The 9,501-nt window shown below is 41.3% G+C and overlaps 1 protein-coding gene across 1 annotated transcript; it reads right to left on the bottom strand.

Moving 5' to 3' along the window:
* Positions 1 to 7,488: 7,488 nt before the first annotated feature.
* Positions 7,489 to 9,501, bottom strand: LOC136284308 (ryncolin-4-like). The gene is made up of 3 exons (XM_066174438.1): positions 9,376 to 9,501; positions 8,598 to 8,981; positions 7,489 to 8,144 (listed from the first exon to the last, which is right to left on the bottom strand). The coding sequence occupies exons 1-3, from the start codon at positions 9,497 to 9,499 to the stop codon at positions 7,876 to 7,878; spliced, it is 777 nt and encodes a 258-aa protein (XP_066030535.1). The 5' UTR covers positions 9,500 to 9,501; the 3' UTR covers positions 7,489 to 7,875.

Raw genomic sequence — 9,501 nt, 5'->3', positions numbered from 1 at the left:
TCTGAAGGAATTTAAGTGGCTTCCAATTGATCTTCTCTACAAGAGGCGTATCCTTTTGTTGATGTTTAAAGTATTTTATGGCTTAGAACTATAACCAATTCTAGATCTCTTCACAATGAAAGTTATTACTAAATCAACTCGCGTGCCAAACCCGATGACCATCAAAAGGGTTATTTCAAAAGCTAACAAGGGCAGACAAAGTAGCTAGAGAGAGTCTCTGAGTAGTTCACTTTCATGCAACTTACGTGGAAGTACTGACCACAACTGTTGCATCCCAGCCAGTCTTCTCCATTGTCGTCATGGCAGACTTTGACTTCATCTACAACGCTTACCAAGATTAAAGGATTTACAGTTTGGAAAGAAGCTGTGACTTAGGTTAATTACTCGTGGATGTCATCGTAACAACAGCCAAATACTATTGACGTTATTCGTGCACGTTCGATTACTATGTCGAAAGCTGTATCTACAGCGGATTCTTCGCACAGACACCTCGCAAACTGAAAGAAACGATCAAAAATGATAATCAATCATTAGGAAAAAACCGTGAGGAATATGCAATATTCCCTTAAATCCTTTTTAAGCAGAAAATATTGGTTGTTAAGGTATATTTAATCAAATGCACTTCTTCTAGCGGCTAGCCTATCGAACGGTAACGCTTGTCATCTTGTGAGGGTAAAGATTTCGTGCCCTGACATCTCGTGATTAAAAGAGAGTATTGACTTCTGTATTAAACTTAAAGCGAAAAGTCGCGTGTGGTGAGTTGGCTACTTACGAGACAAATGAGATGTCCGCAGTTGTACCCATCCTTCTGTTTGAAGTGCCTGGCTCGATGCAAGGCCATGATAGGGAAAGCCAGCCCGTTTTGGTGTCGGCGACCTCACTACAAATATAATGACAGGCAAATAAAGGGTTACTCTATGCTCAAACTGACTGCCGTTTTAAATTGAAGGAGCAGATTTTTTTCACTGACGACTTTATAATTCTACTCTTGTTGTAACTACTGAAAGTAGACATTGCATGCCTATCATGTTCGTTCTTCTGTTGGCAGAACAAGGCAAGTCAATAAGTCATGTATACAGTACTTGTTCATACCTTATCTATCTATCTGTGATGCGAGAGGAGGATTTGTTAGGGGACTTGTTTGTCGTTGAACATCTCCTGCCAATGGGTCAAAGTAGTACCTGGTTGCTTTCGATTTGCCCAAGAGCTTTAAAACAAGAAATTAGGGTTCATGGTTTCACCTCAAATTAATCATCTACCTTTCATTAATTGCATTTGCTATGAATTGGTTATCTCTTTCAGCAAACCACTTTGATTAAGTTAAAAGGAAAGCCTACCAATAGAGTCCAGTGGTTTCCAGATTTTACTATCGGAAAAAATATCCCGGTAACATTAAAGAAGCTCTCTCCTGACCACAGCAAACGCGTACTACGTCAAATTTAACAATTCCAGCCAAAGTGCTGTCTGCGCAGAAAAGGCCGTTATATTGTAGGTTCAATTTCCATAGCACAGCTTCCACCACCTCGTATAATAGAAGAGACACAAACATATAAGACAAAGTCCACAACCTACAAGGCGATCGTTCTTGATTGTAGGTTATACATTATAATATTTTATAACGCAGATTGTTTTATGAACATACTACCTTGTCTACGAGCCAACCCCCGACAAAGTCCTTCATAGAGTTCGTCTCTGAGGAGTGTTGCACACATGCGGAGGAAGAAGTGTCCATAGGTCGCCAACCATTAGTCTTGAAGGACCGATCTCAAGCATTACGTGGTGCATCCCTAGGTTAACTGCCTTTGTATTGAGAAGACGCGTGACAGGGTCACATTTACAAATACGCTGTGGGCCATCAAAGGTGATTTCTCCGAAAGAGACAGAAACGAAAAATAGAAACAACGGCGAAATTTGCTAGAGCAATACCTCCTTAAAATCACAGAGCTTAGCACGATAAATGATCTTACCGTGTAGTGTCTGTTTCTTGCTTGGATTCCTAGGAAATTCCCTTTTTTTTTTATTTGTCTTGGTCTCTGTCCTCGCTACTCAAAGTCAAGTCCACAATTACTTCTTCAGTTTGCTGAAAAAATTGATGAACAATGTAAGTGGTAGGAACGTTTTTTTCAATTTTTATGCGATAGAAAAAAATGATCTGATCATAAAGACGAAAATTCGTTCCCTAAGTTTTCACGTGTAAATACCTATTTGTTTTTAAGATGACTAAATAAGTTGTATTCGAATATATCTATAAATATTTTTGTCGTTAAGCTGCCTCGCTCGTCATCTTTCGGCGCCCTTCAAGTTTGTCTGGCAATACGATAGGTGTAGAGGTCCTCTTCTTCCATTTTCTCCGTTTAGGTAGCTTTTTGTGAAACACCTGGTGGTATTCAACTTTATTCGCTTTAAATTTTTTCTTTACCGCACTATTTCTAAGAGGAAGGCCTGATTTTTGGGACAATTTTTTGTCAGCACATCGTATTCTTACGCCAATTAATGCCTCCCTGAGTATGTTGCTGTTATCTACGAGAAAAGCAACATCTTTCGCTGCGTTCAATTCCTTTTGAAGGTTCTTTCTAAGTCTTGTGCACGTGCTGAGGGAAGGCTGACCAGTTTTAACCCCTTCAGTTCCTCTTCCATCACCTTGCGCTTCTGTGATGTCCTCAGAAGTTTCCTGGATATCCAGCAGTTCTGACAGGCTGCTTTCATTAAATGCATCTTCTGTCTCTTCAATGGAATTTTCTTTTCTTATTTGAGCAGTAGGCAGTGGCACATCTTCTTCACCGGACACCAGGAAATTAACATTTAAATATTCGGTGTCAAGAGTGATAAATACACTGGTTTTATAGTCCTCTGGAAGGACATTAAAGTCCCACTCTCGGTAGCCTTTGAACACCGCAAAGAAATGCTTGCAAGGGTGTTGGGACTTCTGCCACCCTTCCCAAGTGCAGCTTGGAATTTTTAACTGAACAAGGTGTTTCTGTTTTTACCTACTAGAACTTTTCACGTGAAATTCACCTTTCTGAAAATTAACAGAGGATACATCGCCATCTTGGCATTCGCCTGCCTGAAAGCGAGTTTCAAACAGTGCTTCACGAATTGTGGGGTCTGCAGGTAAACAGGAACGGAAGAAATGTACCTTCCATAAGCACTACTAAATTTAATTTGCCTTGCAGGTAGTGCTGATAGGAATCCGGAATAATTGATTTTACTTAAATAGTGGCGATATCATAAACGGACTTGTCCATTGATCTTGGTAAATACTCGTATTTAAATACTTTGTTCTCTGCTAAATTCCGTTGTTGGTATGTTGGCTTCAATTAAGACACTTCAGGACAGCTTAAATACAGTGATCCGCTGGCCTCATTGACTGTTTTTTGCATTTTGAGATGTTGAGTTTCATAAAAGCACATGGCATGTTTTGTAATTTGTGTTTTCGAGCTTATTCGGTTTCTCAGTGATCTGGCACGAAAAACTTTCAATCGTTCGTTAGTGAACCGTTGGTTAGCTAGTTTATTTGTTCGTTCCAGTTCATTCGCTCGGTGTGATGGAGTTTGTTTGCCAATTTGCATGGAATAATAGTACAGTTCAACGCATATCAAAGTATTCAGCTGTCCTTGATCACGAAGTAGAGACACTGGGTCTGTACATCATTCAAAGTTTTTCTCCGCGTTGATGTTTTAACAAGATGTCAAGTGAAGCGAAACGTATGTCGCTTACGAAAGAATTGCTACCGAGCGAAGGACCTCGTCAGGAAAACACTATTTCATCTCATTAGGTTACACAATCCGAAAAGGCTGATTCCAGGTCTGAATTTGTGGCGAGTAGAAGACAGATAGTGCCGTCGAAGACTATCGATTCAGAGGAATTTAGGATTGAGAGAGCGGTTGATTTGAAAGCAAGGAGAGTGGGACATTTGGGAGACGTGAGAAATTAAATTTAGTTCAAGATTTGCTAGCTGGCGGAGCAATTGAGGAGGAAGTACTTCGAAGTGTAGATGATTATGAACATGCTTCTCACAGATTTGTAGATGCTCATGAAAAGTATTTGCGATTTGAGGATGACGAAGGAATGGAAGCTGTGGCTAAAGAAAGTTACGAGAAAGAGATTGAGCGCAAATTTCTTCTGGATGTTGATATCAGCGAGTGGAAATTTAACATGAAGTATGAGAAGAAAGCAATCGCGAAATCGAGCCGCCATTCGCGTCGGTCAAGTAAGACGGGAGAGGATTCCTGTTCCACTCGTAGTAGCGTAAAGGAAAAGAGAAGAATTGTCGTAGAAGCGAGATTGAAGACGGAGGCTTTAGAAGAAAAGCAGAGTTTGGAAGGTCGCTTAGAAGAAGAGGAAGTTGAGTTTAAAAGAAGAGAACTTGAACTTGAGGAGGAAAGAAAGCGAAGCAAGGCTGAGTTAGCGAGGAAACTGGAAAAGATGACAGCAGAAATAGAAGTAAAGAAGGCTGCGGTCGAGTTTAAAATGGAACAAGAAGAATTACAAAGCTAATACTCAGATGACAGAAGTGGAGTAGACGAGGCAAGTCCAGCCCTGGCCCCGAAGGCGAGTCCTGATGTAACACGCCTCCCAGTAAGCTCATCATCTAAAACATTGCCGGGTGTGCTTCCCGTACTTCATGTTCAAACAGTAGCAACGCCCAAGGAGGCGACAGTCAAACAGGAGGTGTCGTCAGCATCAATTCCTTCCCTGAGTGATGTGTCATCCCTTTACGCACCCCTACCTAACCTGTTAGCATTGCAGCATCCCTTGTGTACACCCACCGAAAGAGACAACATGCCAAAAGGAAAGAGAGTTCATCCCCTCTAAAACAGCATGTAAGTCAGCAGCGAACACCCTATAGGAGTACATCATCCGAAGCTCAGGTAGCTCCTCAACCAGTTCACACCCCTGTCGAGCAAGCTTTGTTACAGACCGCCCAACAACTTGCACAACAGTCGGCACAACAAGTGCGTCATCCATAACCTCAAGCAGACATGGCTCCTTGGTTAACGATAGCAGAAGCACTTAAGCAAGGTCCCTCGCTGCCAAAGATAGAACTGATGAAGTTTTGAGGAGATCCCACGGAATATGCTGAATTTACTGTCAACTTTCGTGACCACATCGAGAGCCAGGTGACCGATGATTCTCAGAAATTGACCCGTATGCTAACAAATTGTGTTGGAAAGGCCAAGGATGTAATCAAGAGTTGTGTTAATCTTCTCATGGGCCAGAGATATGAAGAAGCTTGGAAAACCCTGATGAATAATTTTGGTCAACCCCATATGGTGGCCGAAGTACACCTGAGAAAACTGGAGAGTTTAAAGTAATCTAATGGACTTCAACGAACGACTTGAAGATGTGAAGAAAGTGTTAACTACTATGGGGCCCCGTTATGCAGCTCGTCTCGATAACGAAAATATGATCCTGACACTGGTGAGGAAACTGCCTAATGAAAGCCTGAAACGAAAATGGACATATATTGCTAGTGATATTATCCAATCCAAGGGCCAGGTTAACTTTGCCGACTTCTTGAGCTTTATCCAGAAGAGGGCTGATTGCTTGAACAATCGTTTTGGGCAAGAACTGAAGCCATCACCAGCGAAAAATGACAGAGAAATAAGATCAGGTAGTAGGGACAGACAAGAGCCACCCCAAACAGCTACTACCCTTCATGTCGCTGCCGACAATAACGCACCCAGAAGGCCTGGCGGTGCGAAATCAGCTACCTTAAAGCTTTATCATTGTTCTGGTTCACACGCGGTTTGGTAGTGTGAGAGTTTTAGAAGTGCACCTTATGAAGAACGATTACGAACTGTACAGTTGAAGAGATTGTGGAAGTTGCCTGGGACAAGGAAATTTTGAAAGAGACTGCATGAAGAAATTTACCTGTCGAAAGCCGGGGTGTGGGAAGAGGCACCACTTCCTCATCCACCCTCCTGACAAGCGGAATACCACAGATCCTGCAGTGAAGGCGAGCAGTGTCGAGCAAGGACCAGCTATTATAAACCAGAGCTCTGTTGGTGGAACAGCCGCTGCACCCATCGAACCAAATCCTTCTTTGGTTGCCCAGCCAGTTACCGTGTCGTGTACCTTCAGAGAATCTGCTCCCGTTGAAACATCCAGAAACAGTCGGCCAAGGGTTTGCTTGAAGGTAGTTTCAGTGAAAGTTAGCGGTCTGGGTGGTCATTAGCAGATTACAACGTACGCATTCCAAAACAATGGCTCAGACGCCACACTCTGCCCAAGAGGACTGCTTGAAGAATCGGGCCTTGAAAGTGAGTCCACAGATTTCAGGCTTACCACAGTGAATCATGAAGGGAAAGAATACGGTCGTCGAGCCAGCTTGAAGATAGAAGCCCTAGATGGAAAGACAAAGTTCACCCTCGACCAGGCTTTAACTACTGAACGCCTTCCTATTGGAGAGAAGCACTTTACCAACAACAGAGAATTGAGAAAGTGGCCTCACCTTGACGGTATCTATCTCCCACAAGTAGACGAACGCAATCGGAAGCAACCGACCAGATATTATTGATAACAATTCAGAGATCAGAAGAAGGACTAACCGTCAGTCCTATGCTGTGAATACACCCTTGGGATAGACAGCGTATGGTCCCATGGGCGAATCAAGTGGTGATGGCTTGTCTATCAATTTCGTTGAGAGTGATCATGAAGAAATGCTAAGCACGCAGTTGGATCGTTTGTACAACGCTGAGTTCAGAGATTCCCTTGTAGATATGGAACAAAGCTGGTCTGGCCAAAAATCATTTTTGGCTTGTGGCGACGCAAAAAAAGAGAATTGTAGTGCAACTAAACTATTTTTGAGACATGTGTCCTAAACCCTTTTCATGGGCAAAAAATAAAAGAAAATTTTTTCCGACGGGAAGTCGAGAGGACCACTTTTAGCGAGAGAGGCACCAAAGTTGATTTACTTGAAAGCGTGGCATATACAAGCATTCAAAATCAGTAGGGCTACTGATGAAGGTTTTTTGCGATATCTGTTGAATTTCTATTTTTCAATGTGTCTCCAACCTTGAAAAAGACTCACTAGAAACTGACTAGCGTATTGATTTATTTCCAACAAGCGACTAGGGATTAGGAAGTGTGGCATCGATCATGACAGCTCTATTTCTGAAAATTACGCCATTACATCTGTGTCTAGTACAAAACATCGTCCCAGGAAACACAACCGCTTCGCTTTCATTTTCAATTGCACAGCACATTGAACGTATCCGTCTATCCACTTTAGGTTCAGGTTTGTTTTCTGCTTTCTGTAAAGCTCGCGGCTAATCAAATGAACAACTCTTAAATTGATTTAAACAGTGGACAATGTCCGTGTTTACAACATAGCCTCATCTAAACACGAGGGGGGCTGGCTGAGTTCCTGAAAGTTGGCAAACCCAACAAACAGTCAAAGGATTTTCATAAGTCTGGGACCAAAGTGGTATTCCTAATTTTGATCACAAATATCACTCTTACAATAAGCTTTCATGACTTCATTTATTTACTGCACAAAATTTATCTCGACGTTTTCGCAAAACGTTTACAATTGACCTTAAAATAAATCATTCAGAATGAAGTCGACTTGACCTAATTTTAATTGATGCCGTTAGGAAGTTATTTTTAGACCTAAAATTGACAGCAAGGACATATTTAGTTCACTGGTTCAAACTTCAGTTCTAACAACAAAATTCTGCTTTTTATATCCACACAAAAACTCATCAAATCAATCAAGTTGCCTGATAAATCGTAGATAACTTTATCAAACCACCCAAGAATATTACAGAGTATTGTAAGAGGATCCGGTAAATCATTTCATACAAAAAATCGTTTCATGACACCAAAATAATCTTCCCAAAACAAAATTATCGGTCTCTCAGGGTGAAGGCTTTAGGAAAAGTCGGCTGGTCTGATTTTCATTTCAGATGTTTTGGGATTGGTTTTAGCAGCTTTAGCAGTTAAGTTTGCCCAGGAAATTTTGTAAGAACTTCCATGACGATGATAGATGCTGTTAAGATGTGAATAAGCAGTACAAACTCCATCAATGTACAGGTACCACCATCCTCCCCAATATGCACAACCACGATTAGCTGGATGTCTATCCCATGTACTAAATGACTTGCCATTATGAATGGAGAGGGAATCGTGAACAGTTGCAGCTGTACAAAAAGAGGAAGGAATAAAAAATAAACTTAAATATATTTTAGCTTCACATTTGACAATTATCCGTTATTGTGTATAAAACCATGACATACTGTCACTTATGAGGGCGATGTTTCTGAAAAACGCTTTTGAATTCTAGAGCATCAAAGTTACAGAATCAAATCTGGCACCTAGTTTTGTATACATCCTAGACCTTCGTGTCACTTGATGGATTTCTGCCACAAAGTCACAGGGAACTTGCCAGAAAATGGGTTATTTACGGTTGGACTCATGAGTGTGATATGCATAACCATATACAAATGCACGAATAACAACGATATTTCCAAGGCATACAGTCGTTTGAGAGACACGTGCAAGAAGAGCTGTAAGATTTACCATATTTAAGGGTGATGATGACGACGATCATCTATAACAATGATCGTGTATTAAGGAAGAATAAATTGGCTTACATGAAATATTACCGATGCGTAGCTTGTAATCAGCTGTCTCATTCTCAATACCAAACCATTTGTACTCAATGTACACAGTTTTGCGGGCATTTACTCCCAGATCCACGCGAAGTTTGTTTTCTGTCTTGTTCTTCGTTAGGCGTTGGATCTTATTCAGTCCCAGCCAAAATTCCCGAATGAGGAAGCCACCAAATCCCTTTTTGTAGTCTTCCCAGGTGCGGTTGAAATTAACAGTGCCATCCACCCTTTTCTGGATCACTGTCCATCCTCCACCAGCTGTAGTTTGGTCACAATAGACATTAAAGGCACCTGAACCATCAGGGTCGATTGTATAAACACCACTGATGGTTTGGCCGCATTTGTAAAGCTCAGCACAGTTCTTAGCTGAATAAGAGAAAATAATTTATATAACACAAAAGAAAGTTTCACTAAGATGTACATGCATTCAACCATCCACCACGAGGAAAAAGAGAAGAAGGAAAGGAAAACAAGTAATTAAAGCAAAGACATCGAAAGGAAAAAACGATCAGCTCAACTCATGGTTCAACTTGGGATTTTAGAGAAAAGGAAGTGATACCTGTTCAGTAACAATTTTGTGAGATTTAGATACGCCCAGGGAACGAGTATCCGTCTCGTTTTCTGCACAGGAAAAAAATCATTAAAAATCAACCCTGTCTCGCTACCACTTTGTCGATAAGCATCTACTTCGAGAGAATGAGCTTCAAAATTTAAAATTTAACAATTACAAGAATACGCCAACGAATGGAATCTTACTCACATATTACCGATTCCCTAGTGTTGGTTATGCACCCTATCTGGGCTGCACGCGTTTCAGATAACATTTGAGACGCGACTACTAAAGCCACACCGAGCACCAAAGTTGAACTTAATGATACAGACATGA

The sequence above is a fragment of the Pocillopora verrucosa genome, chromosome 1 (genome assembly GCF_036669915.1).
Source record: "Pocillopora verrucosa isolate sample1 chromosome 1, ASM3666991v2, whole genome shotgun sequence".
NCBI lineage: Eukaryota > Metazoa > Cnidaria > Anthozoa > Scleractinia > Pocilloporidae > Pocillopora > Pocillopora verrucosa.
Note: the sequence above shows the minus strand (reverse complement) of the source record. Positions and strands in the feature narration are given on the sequence as shown.

Bases quoted from the DNA above. Each gene is read 5' to 3' on its own strand.
- LOC136284308 (XM_066174438.1), bottom strand. From the start codon at position 9,499: ATGTCTGTATCATTAAGTTCAACTTTGGTGCTCGGTGTGGCTTTAGTA. The intron at 8,982-9,375 runs GTGAGTAAGATT...TCTCTTATTCAG, and splicing joins CACTAGGGAATCGGTAATAT to CTAAGAACTGTGCTGAGCTT. The intron at 8,145-8,597 runs GTAAGCCAATTT...CTTTTTGTACAG, and splicing joins ACGCATCGGTAATATTTCAT to CTGCAACTGTTCACGATTCC.